Consider the following 24,867-nt stretch of genomic DNA (forward strand, 5'->3'; position numbering starts at 1 on the left):
CACACGTGATGCTAAACCTCGACAACAAGGATGTTGTGAGGAGAAGAAAACTTTTATAACTATATACTATTATTTATTTAGGCAACATTGTTTATTTAACACTGATGTAATGAGCAGTTTGGCAGATTTTGTGATAGTATTGAAAAAATGGTTTTATTCCCCAGACTAATATGAAGAAATGGTTTAGTTTTTTTACTATTTGTACAGAAATTCTGTTATTGTACCGGTGCCAATATTCAAAGTTTTCAAACGATACCCAGCCCATTTCCAAAGGGGTGTCGCCAACGGGCCCCGCTCAAATGCCTCGACGATAACGGTGACGTAACGGTGACGGCGGCATCAACGGGTCGCTGCGCTTCGGTGGCCGTCATGTTGAATGTAAACAAAAAGCTGCTCGCCGTCGCTGCGCTGTCGTCATCGTGTAAAGCCCGCCTCAACGGCTGTGATTGGTGTAAAGCCCGCCTCAACGGTTGTGATTGGTGTAAAGCCCGCCTCAACGGTTGTGATTGGTGCCTCGATTTGGAAAAATTGGAAATGGGCTTGAACGGGCTCTTGGCCAGACTGACTTGCAGAGGAAATCTCAAATTTGCCGGGAGTTCGTCAGGGTTTTCCCAAGCTAGGTAATCGTAGTCTGTCCTAACCACAGACTGTTATAGTTGATAGCTAAAGTTAGCCAAATAAGCATAGTCATAATTCCGTTATTCCGTACGTTACCCGATGAATCCAGTCTTGTGCCGATGCTCTGACAGGCAAAAGCCCCGCTGTCTACGTTCTGAGAACTTCTCCCTGTTTACCACATTATTGATGATTATTTACCTAAAATCTCATTATGAAACATTTTGTGTGAAAGGACCAATTGTCAACCCTACAATGTATTTGCAATATCGATGTATTTGGTGAAGAATATAGCGATATCTGATTTTCTCCGTATCGCCCAGCGCTATTAATAATATAAAAAAAGCAAACAAATGTGGACGCCTTGTGTCAGCAAAAGCCGTTCGTTCGAGGTTTTTCAACCTAAGTTTAATGGATATAGTGCTGTATTAAATGTGCAGAATTATTTAATACTCCTTTTTTCTCACAACATGGGAATCTTTCCCATCTCTACCATCCACCCCATATGACATTTGATTAAGAAAATGTTGTCTTTGGGCTCACACTTGTTCCTAAATGATTTCAGTCAACATGACTTTGGACATGAATCAGAAAATCAGATTATTGATCTATTTGTATTTTTATTCACTTTTTTTTTTTTTTTTTGGGCTTTTCAGCTGATGAAAACCGACCGTCAGTGTTTTCTCTCGTGCGTCACAGTCGGAACCATTAAAGTGCCAAATCAGCGTTGAGACAGACAGGAGACCCGAACATGAAAAGAGATTTATTTTCTAACAGATGCGATTTGAATGATTAACACAAAGTGCTTATATTTCCATGTAATAGGCTCATCTCCAGCTGCTCTGAGTTGGTTTCTCTTCAGACAGTTCACAATTAAACGTGTCTTAGTTTACTACTCATGGTGTCAGCTCATTTTTAATGTTATTAAGGATCATTTGGACGTTATTTGGAGTTGGACCACTTTCACGGCTTCCCATAAACTCTTTTGAAACATTCCAATTAGAGCTGCAAAGATGGATCTATTGGTTGTCAACTATGTGTAACGTGTTTAGTTGGCTTTTTCAAGCGTGAAGGCTACCGTAGCTGTAATACGTACTTTGAACTGCGTGGTGAGAGAGAGTTGATTGCGATATATGATCTCAACGCTAGATGGGAGAAATTCCCACAAATTGGACCTTTAAATAATCACCAACTAATTTTATAAATTGATTTATCTGTCCTTTTTTTTTATCAAAAAAAACTAAAGGTTTTCTGATTCCAGCTTGTTAAATGTGAATATCTTCTAGTTTCTTCTCTCCTCTGTGACCGTAAACTGAATATCTTTGAGTTGTGGACAAAACAAGACATTTGAGGACGTCATCTTGGGCTTTGGGAAACAGTGATCCACATTTTTCACCATTTTCTTACATTTATTTTCAAGATGATTTTTATTTTTGGCATTTTAGACCTTTTTATTTATCGGACAGCTGAAGACATGAAAGGGGAGAGAGAGAGGGAATGACACCAAGCAAAGGGCCGCAGGTTGGAGTTGAACCCGGGGCCGCTGCGTCGAGGAGTAAACCTCTACTCTTTCTAGACCAAACAACTAATCAAAAAAGAATGGTTAGTTGCAGCCCTTATTCCTAAACAAAACGATTTTATCAAATATCATTGAAGTATGATGATTTTGTCATTAGAGTCCAAAGAAGACATGTTTAGTAGTTTCTATGAAGTTGGGAGACTTGTGAAAGACAAAGATATCGGCAGAGAGTGTCAACCTCCAAAAACACTGGATCCTACATTTTCCGAATTTTTGTTAGAACCTCCCTGCTTGTTTGTAACGCAGGCTTTCTGACCAGCTATCAAATGTCCTCATCTTTGTGTGTGTGCATACTGGGCCCCACGACTATAGTTAAACAAGCCCACACACGCACATGTGTGTTCTTGTTTAACTATATTCGTGGGGTCCAACAACCGGGAGTCCAGTATACTTGTGCGGTCCCGACAGCTTTGTGGGGTCAAAATGCTTTAAAGGACTGTTTGAGGGTTAAGACTTGGTTTTAGGATTAGGGTTAGAATTAGGTTATGGTTAGGGTGAGGGTAAGGGTTTAGGTTAGGCATTTAGTTGTGATGGTTAAAGTTTAGGGTAAGGGGCTAGGGAATGCATTATGTCAATGACGGGTCCCCACAAAGATAGTGCCACAAATGTGTGTGTGTGTGTGCGCGCTAGTAGTGAGAGAACTTTTCTATTACCGCAAGAAAACATTTTAAAGATCATCTGCTGACAGCGGTGTAATCTGCTCAACATCAGCTGGTTTCATTTCCAAGTCTGGCATTCACGTAATGTCACGCCCAGATGTTAATCAGCCCGTCACTCCCTGCTGACATCACAGTCTCCCCCGTGTGATCGAACGTCACGCTCTGCACGCCATCCCTGTGTCCCGAGAGGCTGCTCGCCACGCACAAACCCACCTCCACCACTCTGACCAGACCGTCGCTGCTGGCGACAGCCAGCATCTTCCCCGAGGGGCTGAACGTCACCTGGTTGGCGGCCGATGGCCCGGTGTCTACCGTGGCCATTGGCGCCGCAGGTTTCCTGATGTCCCACAGGTTGACGACGCCGCGGGAGTCGCAGGAGGCCAGGACGTCGCCCGCCGGGTTGGAGGAGGCGTGGTTGCAGGGGTGCTGGTGTCCGCGGAAGGTGGAGCCGCAGACACCCAGTCTGGCGTCCCACACGGCGAGGCTTTTGTCGGCCGAACAGGTGAGGAGGAGGTTGGAGGAGGGCAGGAAGCAGACGCTGTTGACGGAGGCGGCGTGGTGTCGCAGCGTGAGGCGGCAGCGCTGGCTGTTCAGGTCCCACAGCTTGGCGGTTCTGTCAGCCGAGCAGGAAGCCAGGAAATGGCCGCACGCATGGAAGGAGCAGCCCCAGGTGGGCTGGCTGTGACCGGGCAGCGTCAACACGCAGCGGCCACGAGAGAAATCCCAAAGACGCACCTGCAGGGAAGAACAATCCAAGAGGGGAATGAAATCTTTATTGCCTCCAGGGAAAGTTGCACAAGAGCACAAGTGCATCATACCCACTGCTATGATTATTATGAATCCTATTTCTCTATATCTGTATCAGTGTCTCTGTGTTTTTCTTCGCCACTGTTGCACCAAATGCTTGCTCGTGGTAAATTGTTGGGTCTTTGTAAGTTATAGAGTGTGGTCTAGACCTTCTCTATCTGTAAATTGTCCTGAGATAACTCCCATTGGGATTTGACACTATAAATAAAATTGAATTAAAAAGAATATAAAGAACATCAACAACCATATATTACTGCACATAATATAACAGTTTAACTACTAGGGGTGTAAGAAAAAAATGCATACACTTGAGTATCACAATATTTTATTTAGCAATACTATATCGATTTTCAAAAACGCAATATAATTTTTTTTTTATTTATTTATTTTTTTTTTTTTACGTGCTAAAATATTCATGTAAGACAGTGGTTCACGTTTATGTTGTGTTTAAACCCCCCTACCACTAGATGGCTATGCTGAGACGCACCACTAGTGTCCTTGCCTAACAGTACCTAACAGTGCCTGACTTTTTGCTAGAAGCTAACAATGTAGCTATGGCTGAACTTTGGCCTATTTTAGCATCTAAACATTAGCTCACTAAGAACCTGGGAACCACAATCCCAAACTGGCAGTTTGATTTGCTGTGTACTGAATTGTTTACCTAAAGTAAACTTCTTTGACTTTTATGCACATCATGTCTTTTTTTAAATAATAGTTTTTCTAAAATTCTACTTTTTTTTTCAAAAAAAATCCCAATATATCGCCTTATGCACAGTATCGAAATATATTGCGATATATTGAATTGTGACCCACCTATCGATACGTATCGTATCGCCAGATTCTTGCCAATACACAGCCCTATTAACTACCCTGTCCAGTTGGTTCATGTTTCGTGCAGACAGTGCTTCCCCCCCCCTCCCCCCCCGCACTCAATACAAAAGGTCAATATCACTTTTTGTGGACGTAACTTGAAGGTGTGTGTAATTGCCCAATAATGTTACATTGCGCTGCCGACTGCAGCGATCTCGCTTAATACCGGATCATTTTCAAAGACTGTTGTCAGTCACTTAGACACAAAAACATAGGAAAAAAGGGTCCAGGTTGAAAGAGAAAGAAACAAAGTTACCCTTTAACGTGTCACCCACCTGTACACTGTTGCAGTAGTGTTTTGTAATAAAGATGAACTCACCATAGAGTCTCCACTGGTTGTTGCCAGTTTTGTCCCATCAGGGTGAAAGCTGCAGCCAGACAGCCAATCAGAGTGGCCCTCGCCTGTCAGCACCATCTCGCCAACCTGGCAACACACATTACGTGACATCATATGTCAGTACAACAGCCAACCATCGCCTTTCAACAAAATACTATGATTTTATTGAATTGTCTCCCCCCCCCCCCAACATTTGGTTTTGTCTGGTCTCTATCGTTTAACTTCACAGTATCCAATTTGTTTGTCGACTCATGACATAAAGTATGTCATCCTGCTTTATCTCCGTTTGTTTATTTGTGATGTGTAATCTACCATCATATCAGAATACAGCATAGAAAAATCTGTTGAGGAATATAGGAAATATTGGATAGGCTAGAACAACATAATGTCATTATGCTAAATTAAACATTACATTCATTATTAATGTCACTTGTTTTTATTTTCAACAAATTGTGTATCCAAATACAATACACATTTTCTATGGGCTCTTAAAGCAAAAATATGGATAGTCACCATTAATTGGGCATGTGACAAGGGCCAGGAGTGCAATACACAATGTATTTCTTACAGCAACAAGTGCTCTACAGTGAGTTCACTATGTTTCTACTTCTAAACGGGCCCTCAAATTTCAACAAAGTACACAGTTGCCATACAATGTGTGTTTAAAGTATTTATATATCCATTTACCAAATGGAAAGTCAGCGATTGGCAGAATAGGCAGCAAAGTGACAGTACTCTGACCCAATGGAAATCAAATTTGTCAGATTGACAGCACTCTAGCCCATTGGATTGGGGGGGGGGGGCACAATCATATTTCAAGGGGGGCTGGTGCCACCGCAGGCCCCTCCTTTAGACCTGCCCCTGAGCACATTTTAACTTGTTAAAACTGAACACAGTCCATTATTTTACAGTAGGTTTTCGTGTCAGAAAAGTAAAGCCAATGTGGAAGTGCCCTAAAACCTGCATTATATCTCATTTCCAGCAGGGGGCAACTCCACTGGTTGCAAAAACAAGTATGTTTCTATAGAAGTCTATGGGGAAATGGCTGCCTTTTCTGCGGATATTAAGTTTAGGCCACTGAAATGACTAGTTAAGTTTAGGAAAAAGGGTTGTGGTTTGGATTAAAACCACAAAAATAAAATGGAAAATAGAAATCTAGGTGACCGTGAGGAGACTTTTACTTACTATACCTTTAATATGTAAAATAGTATCTGTAATATTGACCTGTAGGCTATACATGCACACCTTTGTCTCACCTTCTCTCCGTTGGCTTGCAGCGCCCACAGCCTCCAGCTGCGGTCATCACTGGCGGAAGCCAGGATCAGTTTCCGCGGATGGAGGTCTATGCAGCTGATGGGAAGCGTGTGGGCTCTGATGGAGTAGGACAGGCTGAAGGAACCGGCGCTTTTGCATTTCTCAAATCCCACCTGAGCCAGGTGAGGGTTCACCAGGCGGCTGCAGGCGGCAGGAAACTCCGTGTCCTTCGGATGTCTGCTGCTTATGGGGCTTTTTGCTGGCGACTTACCAGCGCTGTCGCTCTTTTTGACGCTTTTCTCTTTCGTGGTTTGGGATTTTTCCTGATTCTGTCTTGCGTCCGTGGTGTTTTGAAGTCGGTCCTTTTTTAAACTGATGAGCATTTTGTGCCTCAGAGCTGCTTGATATTTGTCCTCCAGCTGCCTCAGCGCCGGCTCGTAGGACTGCAGGTGTTTCTTCAGCTCTTTGAAGTCCTCTATCAGCCGGTTTTTGTCCCCCGCGACTCGTCGGTACTGTAGCCGGTGGAAATCCCTCTCCCTCTGCATCCTGACCAGTGCCTCCCCCGCCACCAGCACCTCCTGTCGGAGCCGGTCCGTGTCTCTGCGGACCGTCTCCAGCTCGCTCCGGAGGAGCTGCCCGTGTGTGAGAGCATCCGGAACGAACGAGAAGCCCGCCGCTGCCACCGGTAGAGTTTCTGTCAGGAGTTTCTGCGCTGAGCCGTACCACTCTGCTTCAAAGCGGTTCAGAGTTCGGCTCAGGCCGGCCCTGCGGAGGAAGTTCCTCAGGAAGTCGTCCACCGCCTCCGGGATTTCGGCGACGCTGCTTTGTGGTTCGGGTGGTCCGGGTTTTCTTCCAGAAGCAGTGGAGGGGGCAGCTTCCCTCGTTGCCTCTTCAAAGTCTTCCTCCTCGATACTCCTCGCCTCCTCCTCTGAGAAGACCTCCTTGTTCTCCTCCTCTCTCTCTTTTCTTCTTGCCGACATTTTCTCTCTCGTCTCTCTTCTTGTTTACCTGTTGCCATGGTTACTGTGCCCAGTGCTGAGTTCAGTCCTCTATCTCAGTGGAGAGCCGGACGATTGAAACGCGGGACGGATGAAACATTCCAGTTTTCTCCGAGTCAGGGGCGGAGCCAGACGATATAAACATTCGGGGCTTAGTCCAAACCTAGGGGGGTCCGGGGGCATGCAAGACTGGCTGTATGGCTGCAGCCTGGAGCGTCCCATCTGTCGGTACACGTTCCGTTCTGCACATGCGCAAGATAATACTGTTTTACCGAGGATACGACCTGCACGATCTGTTCCACGCTAGCCTATGGCTAGCCTCCACCGGGAAGCTAACGTTAGTTTAGCTAACAGCTAAGTCGGCTAACCGCTAGCTGACAGCTAGATTCAGTCTAACATAACGTTAACTCAAACGTAATGGGAAAAGCAGGCTACAGCTAAATTAAGACTTCACAGTAATAACAATAAAGACAAGTATTGAGTGATTGTATTTTAAATGAGCACAAGTAAAGTAGAACTGACGTAACAGCTGTTATATATGTTAGGTGTTTGTTATATATGTCAACGTTTATTTTCAAGTTTTATTTTGAGGGTCTTTTAAAGTTATTACATGCTGTCTCAGCTAGCAGTTAGCCGAATTAGCTGTTAGCTAAACTAACGTTAGTTTGCCTGTGGAGGCTAACGGCAGACCGCTACAATCAGCTAGCGGTTAGCCGAATGAGCCGTTAGCTAAACTAACGTTAGCTTGCCTGTGGAGGCTAACGGCAGACCGCTACAATCAGCTAGCGGTTAGCCGAATTAGCTGTTAGCTAAACTAACGTTAGTTTGCCTGTGGAGGCTAACGGCAGACCGCTACAATCAGCTAGCGGTTAGCCGAATGAGCCGTTAGCTAAACTAACGTTAGCTTGCCTGTGGAGGCTAACGGCAGACCGCTACAATCAGCTAGCGGTTAGCCGAATTAGCTGTTAGCTAAACTAACGTTAGCTTGGCTGTCGACCGGAAGCGTGGAACAGATCGTGCAGTGTCGTAAATCCTCGTACAACCGCGCATGCGCGAACATTTTGCGCATGTGCAGAACGGATCGTGCAGGCAGAACGGATCGTGTACCGACACCATCTCATGCCGTCCCGTCTCATGCTGTCCCGCCTGGTGCCGTCCCCGAGCTTCTACTTTTCAAAATAAAAGCTGGCGTCTGGAATAAAGTACTTTACTACTTTAATACTTTATTTTTTTTAAAGACACTGAGTGTACCTTAAGGAAAATCACAGAAAGAAACCATCTTTGTCTGCAACCATAAATTGCTCTAGGTATAGAGTTATAATATTCGCTAACAAATGTCAACCAACGCTGATGCAGGTTTCATCAAATGTACGTTAACATCAGGGACACAACAATAACATCCAGAAATCAGCAAACTATATGTATGGCTAAAATTGTTACTTTAACAGTTTAAACGTTTTTCAATTGATTGCAACAAATGTGCCATAGGCGTCGATTTCGGTGTGGGGACAGTGGGTACGCGTACCTACCAGATTTCGTCATGAGTCATTTTGTACCCACCACTTTTTTTTGAAAACCTCAACTCAATTTAGTTAAAAAAAAGAAGTCCATAACACATATAATTCTTGAGCGACAGATGCCAAAAAATCCAGAGCAATCTCTATCCCCACAGGGCAGACAGACACACACAGGCACACGCAGGCACCTGCACACACACACACACACACACACAGCCACTCTGCTGCTGCGCTGGCTGCAAGCATCTCTGTTCACAACGCTGCCTGTCGGGACATTCTGCTTAACGTGAAAAAGCTTAACGTGGTTTAATGTACCTAAACAACGATCAATCATCACCAAATTCCTCATTGCCGTATCTTATAATGAACACTTAAGCCTGTCAAAAGAACTAAACCGAAATCCAACGATTAAGTTCTCACATTAACATTTTCTTCATATGGCGAGGAAAAAGCTTGTACCTAAACAATGATCAATGATTACCAAATGTCTCTCTCATATTACTCCTCATAACCACTGAAAACTGTAAAAAAAATCAAACCAGAAATGTGGTGATGATTGATCGTTGTTTAGGTACATTAAACCACGTTAAGTTTTTTCACGTTATGACTTATAAAGCCCATCAGAACCCTGGGGAGTCAACCCACAGCCGCTCCGCTGCCCTGCTGAAAATGTGAAGCAAAAACGCTTAATGTCAGATAACGTCCATAATAATTGCACTTTGGGTTGGATTTTTTGAGTTTTCAGTGGTTATGAGGAGCAATATGAGAGAGACATTTGATAATCATTGATCATTGTTTACATACATTAAACCACGTTTTTATTCATTAGCTACAGGACAGTGTCTTTCAAACATGTCCTGCTCGAAAGAGAAAAAAAAAATTAATGCGTCATTGTACCCAGCATTTCTGGAAATGTACTTCCAAATTTGCATCTCTGTCACCAACACATTTCAAACCAAACTGACGCCCATGAACTTACCCGTATCTCCATCTGGAAAATAATTCGATTTCGTATTTTTGACCCTCTGAACTTACCGTTGGACACGCCTCGGCATGAGACGGGACGGCTTGACATGGGACGCTCCAGGCTGCAGCCATACCCGCCTCGGGGCATGCTCCCCCGGTGGAGATTTTTTTCCCAATTACGTCAGCTAAATGCACTATTTTTCAGGCTGTTTGAGATAATAGAATGCCTAAAATACTATACACTATCTGGGAAAATGATGATAGTTACTCAGTAAAAAAAAATCACCCAGTAGAGCCTACAACCTATTTTGTATTTAATTGTTCTCCAGCTGTAGTGAATCCAAAACACCAACAATGTTAAGGATGACTCATTTTCACCCCTGGCAACTAAAAAGAGGCAACCATTATCTGACTATTTTTAAGTTAGCCTACATAGGTAAAATTGGAATTTGGTGTAAACATCATTACTAATCTTAAGAGTTCAGTTCTGTTTAGTTTGTGCTGAGCTGATAAATTTGCTCCATCAGAATCCATGAAATGGAAAAAAGAACAATTGAAGCTTTAACTGCACAACAAGGTTTATCGTGCATTTTTAAACAATACACAAGTATTAATAATGTAATATAATAAAACAATAAAAATCTGTTTTAGAACAAGAACAATTTATTAATTCATGCATTTCAATTTATACAAAAATTATCCTTAACAGGTAAAATTTAGAAAGAAAGCAATACAGGTGAGGGTGGAGGCCAGGTGAGGATGGAGGCCAGGTGAGGATGAAGGCCAGGTGAGGGTGGAGGCCAGGTGAGGGTGGAGGCCAGGTGAGGGTGGAGGCCAGGTGAGGATGGAGGCCAGGTGAGGGTGGAGGCCAGGTGAGGGTGGAGGCCAGGTGAGGATGGAGGCCAGGTGAGGGTGGAGGCCAGGTGAGGGTGGAGGCCAGGTGAGGATGGAGGCCAGGTGAGGATGGAGGCCAGGTGAGGATGGAGGCCAGGTGAGGGTGGAGGCCAGGTGAGGATGAAGGCCAGGTGAGGATGGAGGCCAGGTGAGGATGAAGGCCAGGTGAGGAGAGTAGTGATGGTGTCAAGAGGAAGAAGAGCGGCAGCACTTCTGATAATCCTGCAAGAAATGATAAGCACAAATCAATCAGAGGCAAAACATACAACTAATAATCAAACAAACCTAACCTAACACCTTTTTAGGGGACATTTTTTGGCCTATGATATCCACCTTATTATTCACGGAAGAGTGGCACGGACATTTGTAAATGGAATGTGTCTGGCGTCCGATGTCATCCGCTTACAGTTATTTCTAGCTGTACAAAAAAGCTTGTTATGCTTCTTGACATTGGAAACTGGTATTTTTCTACCCTACCCTATTATTTTGATGTATTGAATTTGTCATAATTGTAAACACTAGTTTGTAGCACAAATAGTTTTATCATTAATAGCACTTTGTTATTCATCTCGTTATTTCCCTATGAACCGGAAGTCTCACACATTCACAGAAAATAGCTTACTTAGCTTCAAAGTTGAAAAATAAGGTGGATATACTGATTGCATGTTGTGTGGCATAAATGGATATGCATATGGACTATATGAGGGGTGGGGGGAAAAAATCGATTCACATATGAATTACGATTCCATCTTCTGCGGATTCGAACCGATTCACAAATTTCAAAAATCGATCTAAATGTTTAATAATGTGATGATGCATTATGAATGAAGCTTATACTTGACTACCGAAGTTCATATCAATATCTTAACAAATCGAAATAGTCTTAAATAATGTTTAGTTTAGTCAAGCGCACATCAAGCTTTTCTTGCGACCTTTCCTTGTACAAGTAGGCTACTTTAGTTTTTACATACAAGAAACACATTGAACATGGACACGCAAGCGGTTTTCTGTGGTAACGAACAAATACCATTACCCGCCTATAAAGAGAATGAACATGTCCTGTATCAGAGGCTAAAGTAATAAATATTGAGAAGACAATGGCCTGTATTCTATATCTCTGACTCCAAACAATCGGCCACTGATCAGGGCTGCGTTTCCCCAAAGCATTGTAACCTTAAATTGATTACAGAACAATTACCACAATGGTCTCTACGATCTATTTAGGCTTACGATGCTTTTGGGAAACGCAACCCAGATCCTGATAGTCAGTTCCTTCCATAGATATGTCTGTCGACTTGATGCTCACTCATTTTAATGATGAAAAAGACGCGCGTGAGCTCACGCCGTGAGAGGCGAATATGAACGCTGATCAGATAATTTCCCAGAATGCATAGAAAATCTACAGTAACATACTGTCAACTGTGTGTACAGTACATAACTGTTGAAAATACAAAATAATACTGTGTCTAAATCTAATCTAAAACTAAATCTACAGTAGCATACTGTACATAGGTTATACAGTAAGAAACTGTTGAGAAAAACAGTATAATGCTGTGAAAACAACAGAAATCATTTACATTGTACTGGTCACTTTTCTCCTACCTCTTTTTGTCGTAACTTCTCTTACTCATGCTCCACTCTTCCACTGAAAGAAGAAAGTATAAACCAAAGAAAGTATAAGTGTTTCTGATCTTCACTCCTTACTGCTAAACGCATTTTCATCTCTTGTCCCTCTTCCAATTCACCTGCTTTCATATTTCATTTCTTTTCATCTCTATTTTCTTTGCTTTTTCCCTCACTCATCCCTTTCTTCTCCACTCCTCAAATCCAGACTTCCACTTGTCCTCTTCTCTCCTATTTCTCCACTCCTCATCACACATTTTTCTCCTCTCTCCTTCTCTTAACTTCTGCTTTTCACTTCTTTCTCACTCCCCTCATCATCTCTCCTCTTCTTGTCCTCCAGCCTCTCCTGCTCCACAGGTATATTCGTGTCCTTGTCTCTTCACTCACTTATTTTTCCTCCTTGCTCATTTTCAGACTTATCTCCTTACTCCAAATTTAATAAATATATACATGTAAAAGCTATTAACCATACAGAAATTCTGTAAATCTAACCGATTTAGTAACTAGCATATTAAGCATCTCCATTCTTTTGCTCCTTTTTCACTCTCCATTCTTTTCCTCCTAAACACTTTCTTCTATTTCTTCTTTGCATTCCTTAACCAACTGCCGTGCCTCCATTCTTTCTCTCGCAAAGTCTCTAAATCTTTGCTCTCCTATTGTTGTCTTGATGAAGCATTTTTTTGTCGTCTTCTATTTCTGTTGCGGCAACATAAGGCTGTATCGACGTGGCTTTAATTGAGCGAATCTGTCAATAACGCTGTCAGGGTTGATGTCATTCAAATTGTCCTTTTCAATTGACATGATGGCCAAGTCGTTGAGCCTGTCTTGACCCATGGTGTTCCTTAACCATGTATGAAGACGGCGCAACGCACTGAAGGAGCGTTCACAGCTGCAGCTGCTTACTGGAATCGTCAGGGCAACTTGGAAGAGAGCCTTCAGGCTGGGAAACACGTCTTCATCAAGCAGTTAGAACACAGTGGAGGTGTCAGGGACTGTCTCTTTCTCCATCCTTCTATTGATGAAACTTTTAGCCACTAGGAGTTCTTCTGGCTTCAACTGAATCTTATAATGGGAAGCAAGGCTTTTGAGGGCTTCTTCAGAGAGAAAGGTCTCTGTGGTTGGGTTGCAAGCATGAATACCTGACATAAGTGCTTCTCCCAGACCTGAAAACCGGTGGGTGAGTTCCTCTACCATCCTGTCCAGGCATGGATAAAAAAGCTGTTGTCTGAATTAATCTGAGGTGGTCAGATTGGAGGTTGACCCACAGGCTGACTCCACCACAAAACCATCATATCTTTTTTTGTTTTTGCCTGGGACCAACAGGGAGCTGGATGTCATTTGCCTCACATAAGGCCATGGCCCTCCTGAACACATCTTCACCACCAGAGTCTGTGCGGAGCTCTGTCAAAGTTTGAAGGACTGCCGTCTTGTACTGAACTGCTTTGCTCAAGTCCAAACTTTCCCCCTGCAGGTACCGGTGTAGAGCTTCAGTTATGCCGAGGAGTTTGGAAAACATCACAAGCATGTAGAGCAGGGGTGGCGAACCTGTGGCTCTTGAGCCGTATGCGGCTCTTTGCCTGCTCCTGTGAGGCTCTTACTGTGTGGCTGGGGGCTGTCTAATTGGTTGATTGTTGTTTTTAACTTTTCTGAAACATACAGTATTTCAGATAAGTAAAAAAAAAACACATTTGAATGCATCTGCCAATACATTTGCCAATTATTTTAAAATGGAAAATAATGCAGCAGAGTTTTGAGGACAGATTCTGCAACCTGAGGAAAAACAGCGGCCACAGATCACCTTCCTCGTTAACCCTTTCACTGCTGAATCCGACTGTTTGAAAGCCCCTTTAGTGACAAATGAGTGAGAGAGTTGCTTCAAGTGGCCACAACCGATTTCAAGCAAGACCTGAAAAGGATTGTGGATAACAAAGACTGTCAGGTTTCCCACTGAGTCAATCTAAGTGAGGAAAAAAACTATGAAAACTGCTATGTATTATGACTGTCATCAGATCTGGAAGACACTGTTGCTGTTGTAGTGTGGACGTGCATGTGTTGTGTGGCTTTTTGCTATGGTGCATTTTTTTTGTGGCTCTTTATACCTAACTGGTTGGCCACCCCTGATGTAGAGTGTCTTTGTCTTGCAGAGCTTTGACCGGATCCCTAGGGCCATGGATGTGTTCATGTTGCTGAGACACGCTAAAATGGCAGAAAGGTTGTTCAAGACAGCATTGACAGCACGCCCATCTTGTTGTGGAGAGCTGCACAAGTTCAGATGGCCTTAATCCAAGTTCTTTCTGGATTTCTATGAACTTGTTGTGGTTCACAAGTGAGTTGCTGAAAAATGTGTACACATTCTCCAGCAGTTCAAAGAATGCGGTAGCTTCAGGTATAGCTTTGCATGTGTATCACAGAACAAGGTTGAGTTCGTGTGCATAGCAGTGCACATACACTGCTTCAGGGTGTCGCTCTCTGAAGCGGGCTTGGACACCGCCCACTGCTCCACTCATGACAGATGCCCCATCATAGGCTTGTGCAACACACAGTAGGTCACCCAAGTTGTGCGACTGTAACATTGCCTCTATCTCATCTGCAATGGACTTTGCATCAAAGCCCTGTAACCTCCGAAGCCCAAGAAAACACTCTCGCACTACGCCCTTTTGCGTAACAAAACGCACACAGACTGCAAGCTGCTCTGTGCATCTGTCTCTGGCCTCGTCTGCCATCACAGAGTACATCTTTGCAATCTTCATTTGCTTGATGATGCTTTCTGTGATTTCTTGTGAAATGCTGGTTATCATTTCATTTTGGGAAAAATGAGAGAGGTAAGTGGTATGAGAAGGGGGAGTATATTCTTGTAGAAATGGGTCAAATTGTTTAAGGAGCTTCATACATTCAATAAAGTTGCCTTGATTCTAGCTAGATTCCTGCTCATCATGCCCCCAGAATGGGATGCCTTGTTTTCCTAAAAAGGTGGTTGCTGCCACAATAAGGTGAAGGTACTGCCGCCTCTCTGAGGTTTCTGCTGCACTAGCAGTTTTCAGCTGCTCAATTACATCCCCATGAGTTTTTGTGCTTTTAAAACTCTGCCAGCATGTCATGGTGGAAATGTGGAGGGCACTTCTTTCATGCTCCTGTAAGGATTCCAAAGCCCTCTTCCAATTTGAAAACCCAGAGCAACTGAGTGCATCTTTATTAGCGCGAATGTTTTGCATTCCGTACAGGCGACATGAAAAACAAAATGTGCAGTTTCTGGTTACAGAGTACTCCAACCATTTAAATTGCTCAAACCATGTCTTGTTAAATGCTCTTTGTTGAGCTCCAAACTGGCTGAGGGGGTACTGTGGGAGATGAACCTGCTTTGGGCCACTTTCCGGAGTCCCTAGATCACCCACTGCAGTTAATCCACCTGCTGTCCCTTGCTGTGATGCCTGTCCTTCCTCTTCCCTAGCTGACTCATCTGTGTGACAAAAAAAAATATTTTGTTCTAAAATTCTAATACATTTGTACTGGAGATTTGATTTACATGAGCTGTAAGCCCTTATCATCAAGATTAAAACAATAAAAGGCTTGAAATATTTTACTTTTTATGTAATGAATGTAGAATATATTAAAGATTTACTTTTTAAATTAAAGTATGGGAGGGGGAAAAAAATCACTTTTCCAGTGATAGTGATGCATCTGTACTTGGAATTGTTGTCATCAGGAGGAGGAAATAAACTTTCTCATGTCTTTCTGATCTTCTTTATCACTATATTTCTCAATTAGTCTCTCTTCTTATCCCATTAATGTGCCGAGATTAGCTGTAAAACATGCCCTGAGATAACTTAGCATTTGATACAAGCTGTGTGTTTCGGTTTTACGAGTGCACTTACAGTTTATGAAAACCCTCAGAAAATTTGAATATTGTGAAAAGGTTCAATATTTTAGGCTCAAAGTGTCCCACTCTAATCAGCTAATTGATCCAAACACCTGCAAAGGATTCCTGAGTCTTTAAATGGTCTCTCAGTCTGGTTCAGTAGAACTCACAATCATGCCAGATGCTCCTCGGATATTACCTGCACAGTAACACACCTGATCTAAGTATTTCAAAAGGTCGAACACACATACAGATGTTTAGATACAGTAAAATCGCTACGTGATTACCGTTATATCCGAGGGTTGAAGTTGCATTTTAACAGCAGTGCAAGTTGCTGCTGTGGTTTAGCTGAAGCTAACGCAGCCTGAGCTTTCACGTTACAATATAAAAGGTGTTGACCGTTGACTTAGCTAGCACGCAAACAGTTCATTTACATGTCTACGAGCATGTTAGCAAACTACACCAAAAGACAAATACTGAGGAATATTGATAGAAAGCAGGGGAAACTAGTAGGCTACTTTCATACTTTTTAGCATTGGCTAATTAGCAACCTGCCTTCCATCAGATGTAGCTTCCGAGTTAGCTAGCAGCTAGCCCCAGAAGCTCATGAAAACAAGGCTTTCACCGGAGCAGTCTTACGTTATTTCCGAACCACTCTTTTCGTTTCAAAGTCGGAAATCAAATGAACGAAAAAGTACACGGGCCCAATTACAGTTCACTGTTGTTGCATGAAATGTCGTTTGTGTTTAGCTTACATCAGTTTCTGTCATCTAATGTGAAACAAGAGGATATGAGGTTTGCTACCGTCTTGGTCCGTTCGAGCCATAGACTGTATGGGGAGACGACGTAGGTAAAATGACTGACTTGGATGTGGGCGGGGCTTGATGTCAAGCCCCGCTTCCCGCAGACTGCAGCGAGATGCTCCTCATAACTTCAGCCGGTTAGCCAAAACATACAACATGACAACATGCATGACAACAGCCCGCCAGCCCCTGATGACAAGTTAACGACGAAGAAGAAGATTTATATTCTTCTTCATTAGTTTTTAATTGGCAGTTGGCAAACAAGCTGAGTGATGCGCGATGCATTACCGTCAGCCACCACGCACGGTAATAGAGCTTTTGTTTCATTTTTTGCCGCTCCAGTCAGAAAGACTGAGAGAGGAAATGAAACAAAGTTGAAGTTATTTTAAAAAACCTAAAAGATTCGGGGCTTTTGACAAAACACTCGGGGCTTAAGCCCAATTAGCCACCCCCCCGCTCCGCCGTTGCTCCGAGTGCAATGACGATAGACAGACTTCCTTAGGACAAAACATAGAGCATGTTAACCTCCTTCTATCAGCCAAATACCTCCCTGTTATTTCCTTTTATCACGGAGTTACAGGCAATAAACGAGTTTTGATGGTCGAAAGTAAACTTCATTAGCGGTTACATTTTTTCGATTATTAATGAGTGTTTTTGATTTAAAGTTTCGACTACGTGCTTATTCAGTAGACTATTTAGTGTTCTCCACAATCCCAGACTTTCATATTGCATGCTTGTTTACATGGAAAGCAAAACAGGCTATAATGGCATATGTCTATGTCCCCGACCTGGCTGTAACGCCATGTATTTTAAGTAAATGCACAAATATCTGTGTTTATACAATAATTTATGGAGGTGAGACATGGAAAAGCAGTTTTAGAAAGATGAAAATATATTTGGACCCCACCAGGTAAGGGGGTTGAGTTTTCCCATGTTATCCTATGGAGACTCATGGGCTGTGGGTTGTTAAGGGCACTTATTTGGATGTGCAGTGCCCTAACCCACATAAAAACCTAGTGAAGTGACATTTTCCACAATAGAAACATGATATAAATGGGAAGACTTACTGTTCTAGCTATAAAAATGGCAGAATCATCCACAGTGCATGATATTTCAAAAACCGCTTCATACACGCTTCAAGGAATATCTGTTAACAATGAGTTGTTAACAGATATTCACAAAGACGTATAGCTCAGCAACAATCTATCTAAAATAACACCTTTTGGGAGTACCATTCATGATATGTAGTAAAATATTGAAGTTGTGGGAAGTTTATGGCTTAAACTGTATGTTTCATCCGTCCCCCTATGCTGTTTCAATCGTCCCGACCAGGAGGGACGAATGAAACATGACGCACGCCCCACTTTTGCTGTAATAATTCCTGAACGGTTTTGTTCAAAGCTGAAAATGCAACTGTATTTGACAGATGACAGGTGTAGGTTGCTAGTGACAAAATATTAGCTTTCAGTGCGATACGATCGCTTTGTAAATTACGTTTAATTAAAAAGTGTTTCAACTGTCCCGGCTCTCCCCTACGTGTCCCCCAAGGGGTACTTTGGAGGACTGCAGGGGGTAGGGGAGCACTTTTTTCTTTGTCACTTTTTCGTCACTATTTTCAACCTGTTCTTGCTTTCTATCCTTCATTACATTACATTACATGTCATTTAGCTGACGCTTTTATACAAAGCGACTTACAATTGTCAGAGGTCGCACGCCTCCGGAGCAACTATGGGTTAAGTGTCTTGCTCAGGGACACATTGGTTGATGTATTGCAGTGGGAATCGAACCCAGATCTCCCACACCAAAGGCATGTTTCATATCCACTGTGCCATCACCACCCCCCTTCATTTCTTCTACTGTCTTTTTTTTTCACCAAGTTTGTCAAGGTTTTTGTCACTTTTTTCGAAGTTTGTCTTCCTTCTTTCTACAGTTTTTTCATTCCATCCAGCTGAACTTCAGTTTTTTTACAAGTCTGTTGCTTTTTACTAAGTTTTTGTCGCTGTCTAAGTTTTTGATACTATTTTCCAGCTATTCTTGCCTTACTTCCTTCTTTCTGACTTACTGACTTTTCCCAAATTTTGTTTGTTTTTAAAGTTTTTGTTGCCTTTTGTCATCATTTAAATGTTTTTTCAGTTACATGGCTGTTGTTTGGTAAGTCTATCACTGGTCAGGGGGTACTTGGCTTAAAAACACAATTCATATGGGGTACATTATTGAAAAAAGTTTGAGAACCCCTGGTCTATCTAATGTACGTATCGTTGCTGGTTCTAGAGCCAGAATTTTTCATGCCCCCTCCAAATGAATACTTTATTTGGTGAATAAACAAGATTGCTTTTAACTGTCACATGATTAATATGCTAATTGCTTTATTTAGGTATTTGAAATGCATCTAATTCAGGCTTATTTGAAGGGCTTGAGAGAAACTTGTGTAAAGCCCGATCTTTGTCATTTTACTTTACTGTAGGCTACTTTTTTATTAAAACAATATAATAACATATACACTTAGAATATACACTTAAGTGTTTGTTGTCGTTTTTAAAGTTTTTTTGAAGCTTTTTCTGACATTTGTTTTTTTTCTTTCATCAATATTTTTTTCAAATTCTATCAAATTGAATAAAACACCCAAATTCAATGAAAGTAGTAAACAGATCATTTATTTTACTTGTGAAGAGTGTTGTACGGAACTATCCATGTGACTTGGTAATTTGGTCGAAAGAAATCCAAATTTCTGATGTAGAAACTTTTTGAAAATGGGTCAAATGTGAGCTTGATGGTGTTTTAAGCCCCCAACTGCTCCTTCCAGGCAGCGCTGCGAACGCTGCCTTCAAGGCACCTAACCCTAACCTTAACCTTAACCATAACCATAACCATAACCATAACCAGTGCCTAATCCTAGTGCCTTCCAGGCAGCGCTACCTGGAAGGAGACGTTGGGGGCAAAAAACACGATAAACAAAATTTGACCCGAGGACAACAGGAGGGTTAAAAAAATGTCAGAAGGGACCATTGGTTGATAACGAGCACTAATCTCAGTTTTACCCCCCAGAGTCTGGCTGCACTGGACTCTCCCGGTGATTTTTACTGGTAGTATTTAAATATTAAATAAAAAAAAAAATACCTGGTTTTACCAGTTTGGTTAATTAGGGTTTCATTGTCAGAAATTAGATACAATTTCTGTTTAATAAGGTAACTCAGACTCATTGCCTTTACTGTACGCGAAGCAATCATGCTTACTCTTGTAAGTAAGACTCATTCTGAGTCAGGGAAAACCCTTCACTGATGCAAAATGTATATGCTAATATCTGAATTGTATTCATTTAGCTCATCTTCCTAATTTAGGAAGCTCTGGCCGCCCGGTCAAGAACGCTTGTCAAAAAGTCCAGGGAAGCTGTTTGAGGCTTTGGCCGCTCTGAAGTAGCAGCATTCTATGTTCATCATGGAAAAAGATCAAGCAGCCACTGCACGGCCAATACACGGACACTAGAAACCTTTTATAAATTACATATATAATGACTATGACTATATAATTTGAATTGGTTGTTGGTCACAGCGGTGTCTGTTAGCAGTTAGCTCGCTCGTTAGCCGCTGAACTGCAGCAGCATGCAGGCAGAGCGAGCAGCCGCCAGCTGTTGATCCGTGCAGGACTTCACCGTGAGCGGACTGTTTAGAGACCATGTGACCGGCAGGTAACGTTAACTGGTCCCTATACGCAAATGTCATAAATGATAGGGAACCCAGCAACGGCCATGATGAGCTTTTCCTCCATTTTCTTGGAACTAATGTTTTGGTAGGAACAAAAGTTTACATCGTATGTTTCTCTGGAATCAGCCAGTGCGAAGGACGTCTATATTCTGATTGGTTGCCGCTGAACCGCGTCATAGCTCATTACCATAAAGTTGACCTACTTTCAACTTTCTGATTGACGCTCTGGTCGCTCAAAATGCGGCGCCGACAGATTTGCCGCTCCTTGCAGCTGAGAGAAGCAGCTTCCATTGAAAATGAATGACTTCCGGTATCTTTAGAAGCTCAAGTCGGCGGCGGTGTGTACGTACAGTAACCCAGTAAGTTTACAAGAGAGACTTGCAGTCACTCTGAGAGTCCTGGCATCCGGTTGACCAGGAACTCGTTCATGCTTCCTTTTTCGAGCTCCTGGGCAACCGGATGCCAGGACTCTCAGAGTGACTGCAAGCTTGACTGCAGCTACTGTAAAACGGCCATTAAGGCTTGTATCATGTGGTTGCGCCGACAGTTTTGTTGTCATTACTTAGAATTCCTCATGGGGGAGACAGAAACGACGCACTAATTAAGGGTGGGAATCACCAGAGGCCTCACGACATGATATCATCAAAACACTTATGTCACGATACGATATGATTGCGATTTTAAACATATTGCGATATTCTACGATATATTGCAATGTATTACCTTTTTTATAACTTCACATTCTTCCCAATTTCCAATGATGTCCCCAAAAGGAAACTTTCTGTCACTAACTGTCAACATCTGTTTTATCTAAAAAGATACATTTCTCCGTTTGTTCATCTCACTTCAGTTTTATTGCCCCAAAAAGGGATTGTGAAGCAGACAAACTGACCAACACGTACTTGGCGCCTGTGTATCGATACAGTATTACCACTGAAAACATCGCGATACTATGCTGTATCGATTTTCTCCCCCACCCCTATAACTTTAAGTGGTCCTTGGTCTAAGAAATACTGGTCTAAAGGACATAATGTAATTCTTGTAAATAGTAATTGTGTGTACAACATGAAATGTCTTTTATATTGTGAACATCGAATGGATATTGGTTTATTGAAATACATCCAGTTTGTTCAATTGAACTTGTACTTTGATTTTTGTTGCTCACCAACATTTCTATAACCATTACGTAACTTTACACAAAACCCTCAAAACACTCCACTTACTCATTTGTCTTTTGTCAACTGCGCTTTATAATAAGACAAATTCATAAAGGTTTTATTATAACGGCAATCCAAATTCCACTAAACTAAACAAAAATTTGTAACATTCAACATAAGTGCATTCATTCAGGATTCATTAAGTGACGGTATGTAATATGAACATGAGAAATAGGACATAAAATGGATCATCAAAAACACTGAACATTTTGAGATGGTACATACAGTTAGCCTGCCGAGGACTAAACTAGCTAAGAGAGAACATGCAGGGAGACAGGAGAAAATATGACATTAAAATATACGATTTTTGGTTAATGAGGTATAAGATAAGATAGACTTTTTTTGCATGCATTTCGAAGTCATGAAATTAGCATCAGGGTTTTGTTTTATCTTAAAGGATAAGACAGAAGGAACAGAGTAGAAATGGAAGAAGAGGATATGTCTGTCACTGTTTACTTGTTAACATATTGGTTTCTTGACTGGTTGTTGACATAAGTGTAGCTCTAATACAGTAACAACAGATGTGAGTGCAAAGATTTTGCAAACGCAAGTTACAAATACCCTGGGGGCTAAGCCCCCCCCGTCTTTCAATCCTAGTGACGTCCCTGATGAGGGCGTGACACGCTAGCAGCTAGGCGAGCATTATAACGTGTGTTACAAAGTGACCACGTTTGTCTCTGAAGTAAAGGCTGGACTACAATAGAGCTGTTTGGAGCAGTTTGTGAACAGTGTTTTCTGTTGGAGATGGTAAGTCCCTTTGGGGTGGACTTTGGGCTTTTTCACTTTGTAAACCTATAACATGCACAAAAAGATATATAACACAATAAAGGAAAGGGAAAAAGCCAAAAAGCTTAATATGAGCACTTTAAAGGTTAAAGCTATAGTGCGTAGTTTCTGTCTCCCCCATGAGGAATTCTAAGTAATGACAACAAAACTGTCGGCGCGTCCACATGATACAAGCCTTCCGTGATCGCACACACGCCCCCCCCTCCTCCACGCAGTTGTTAGTAGTCAAGGAGGACACGGAGGATTAAAGAAACATGATGGACTCTTTCTTAATTAGCTTTGTAGCAACTCATTTGGCAATGGCTTGAATGTAACGGACGTTCATTAATATCAAAAGTTACGCACTAATGCTTTAACTTCATGTTGTTGTCCCATGTTTTTTTGTCAGTCTTAAGTAGTCCATATCCTTCGCATTCCACTTCTGGGATTGCTCCGGTGCTGCAGGAAATTCCGCCGGATGCATGTATTTTCCGTTTCCTAACGCTTTCTTTGTGTAGGAATTTTGAATTCGGTGGATTTTTGAGGACTATGGTTAACTGCTCTTCAGATCTCTGCAGGGCCAGACAGCTAGCTAGACTATCTGTCCAATCTGAGTTTTCTCTCACACGACTATTTTGCAGCGGCTCTGTCCTGAGTTGTTCCCATCAGATAGCTGTCTGGATTTACCCTGCAGATATCTGAGGAGCAGTTAACCATAGTCCTCAGAAATCCATCGGAGTTTAGAACGCCAACACAAAGAAAGTGAAAGATAATGGATATCCGGCCGAAATGAGTGAAATCCGAGAAGTGGAACGCCGAGGATATAGACTACCATGTTATTAACCAGACCAGGTTCAACACCCTGCATTGAAACAAATAAAGGTTATCAATAAACACAAATACCCATAAATAGAATCAAAGTAATAGAAATAAAATGGATATAGGGGCACCCTGGTAGCCCATTTGGTTGCATATGCGTAAGGCTCAGTTCTTACTGCAGTGACCCGGGTTTGATTCCAACCCTTTGCTGCATATAGTCCCCCATCCTGTCTACAGCTGTCCTATAAATTAAAGGCAAAAAAGCCCCCAAAAAATCTTTAAATAGAAATAAAATGGGTAGAAAGGCCATTGTCATTAAAATCCACGTAGCTGAGTGGTCAGTGCTGGAGCCATTTTTGTGTGTACCATTGCCATGGCAACGTATAAACTTCTGTACAAACGGACTTGCGGAAAGAGGTGAGGTTTTGCAGTAACAGACAAACGAGCAGTGGAGCTGAATCATTACAAGAGCCACAAAAGGTTTTATGGCCATTCTATCCATTTTATTTCTATGATCAAACTCTATTAGAAAAATGAGTTACCATGGTTCTTGGCCTATGCCACTTGTGTTCAGTCTCTGCGCAGCTGTGTGTGGGGGAACAGAGGTGATCTTCAGCCCTGAACAATGTGCAGTGTGCACTACCATATATAACAATGACGGTGTGCACAACTAAATATAAGCAACAATCAAAGTTAAAGCTAGGAAAATCATCTTTAGGTGTTATGCTATGATACTACGCTAGGAGTATTTCTAAAATCCAGGCTTTGAGCGTTTTAAAAAGACGGGCTAATAAAAAATCAGTTCAGCCAAATGTTTGAAGAAAGTTTGAGTTTGATCTGCTGGTCAGACCAGTTTTTTATTCTAACTTAAAGTGGAAGCGTGTTCAGGTCTGGACTCTGTCATCACTGGTATTTAAGACTGAAGGGCACACAGAGCATTATGGGTAAGAACCGCCCTTATCACAGCAGGGAATGTTAATGATACACAGATAGTTTCCATATCTGACAACACCTCAGGAGATACAGAGACTCAAATAGACTGTAGGGAGAGACAGACCTATCAGACTATTTTTAACTGCAATGGCTATGGAAGCAAATAAGAGACATCAGTATCTGAATTTGAACAGCCACTGAATAGTCAATATTGAATATTCAGTAATTTAGAGGTCACCTCTTTGAATTTTTTTGATTTGCAATTTTAAAAGCTTAATTTAAATGAATAATGAATGATTTTTTTTTTCAATGGTCACATATTCACATTCAAAAATTCAATTGTCAAGGATTTCCTGAATACATGGTTTTTTCAAAGTAAAATATTTCAATATTAAGTATTCAGTAGCTGTTAAAATTCAAATACTTATGTCTCTTATTTGCTTCCATAGATGTCCACACTTTTATCTTTACTTATCTTTATATATGTAACTATATATATATATATATATATATATATATATATATATATATATATATGTATTTTTCAAGGGAAAATTCACAATTCTTCGGTTTTTATTTTTAAGTTAAACTGTATTCATTTAATTACAATGTAACAATGTTACACAGCTCTGTTTACACTTTATTCTAGTAGAT

The 24,867-nt window shown here is 41.8% G+C and overlaps 1 protein-coding gene across 1 annotated transcript; it reads right to left on the reverse strand.

The window, feature by feature from the left end:
- Window positions 1-2,815: 2,815 nt before the first annotated feature.
- Window positions 2,816-7,138, reverse strand: LOC116041389 (sperm-associated antigen 16 protein). Its single transcript, XM_031287280.2, has 3 exons — window positions 6,124-7,138; window positions 4,850-4,954; window positions 2,816-3,588 (listed from the first exon to the last, which is right to left on the reverse strand). Exons 1-3 carry the CDS (start codon window positions 7,099-7,101, stop codon window positions 2,941-2,943), a joined length of 1,731 nt encoding a protein of 576 aa, XP_031143140.1. The 5' UTR covers window positions 7,102-7,138; the 3' UTR covers window positions 2,816-2,940.
- Window positions 7,139-24,867: the final 17,729 nt, after the last annotated feature.

Source organism: Sander lucioperca, chromosome 14 (genome assembly GCF_008315115.2).
Source record: "Sander lucioperca isolate FBNREF2018 chromosome 14, SLUC_FBN_1.2, whole genome shotgun sequence".
Classification (NCBI taxonomy): Eukaryota; Metazoa; Chordata; class Actinopteri; order Perciformes; family Percidae; genus Sander; species Sander lucioperca.

Excerpts from the sequence above, each read along its gene's own strand:
- LOC116041389 (XM_031287280.2), bottom strand. The coding sequence starts at position 7,101 with ATGTCGGCAAGAAGAAAAGAGAGAGAGGAGGAGAACAAGGAGGTCTTC. Across the intron at positions 4,955-6,123 it reads TGCAAGCCAACGGAGAGAAG|GTTGGCGAGATGGTGCTGAC; the intron begins GTGAGACAAAGG and ends GTGTGTTGCCAG. Across the intron at positions 3,589-4,849 it reads CAACCAGTGGAGACTCTATG|GTGCGTCTTTGGGATTTCTC; the intron begins GTGAGTTCATCT and ends TCTTCCCTGCAG.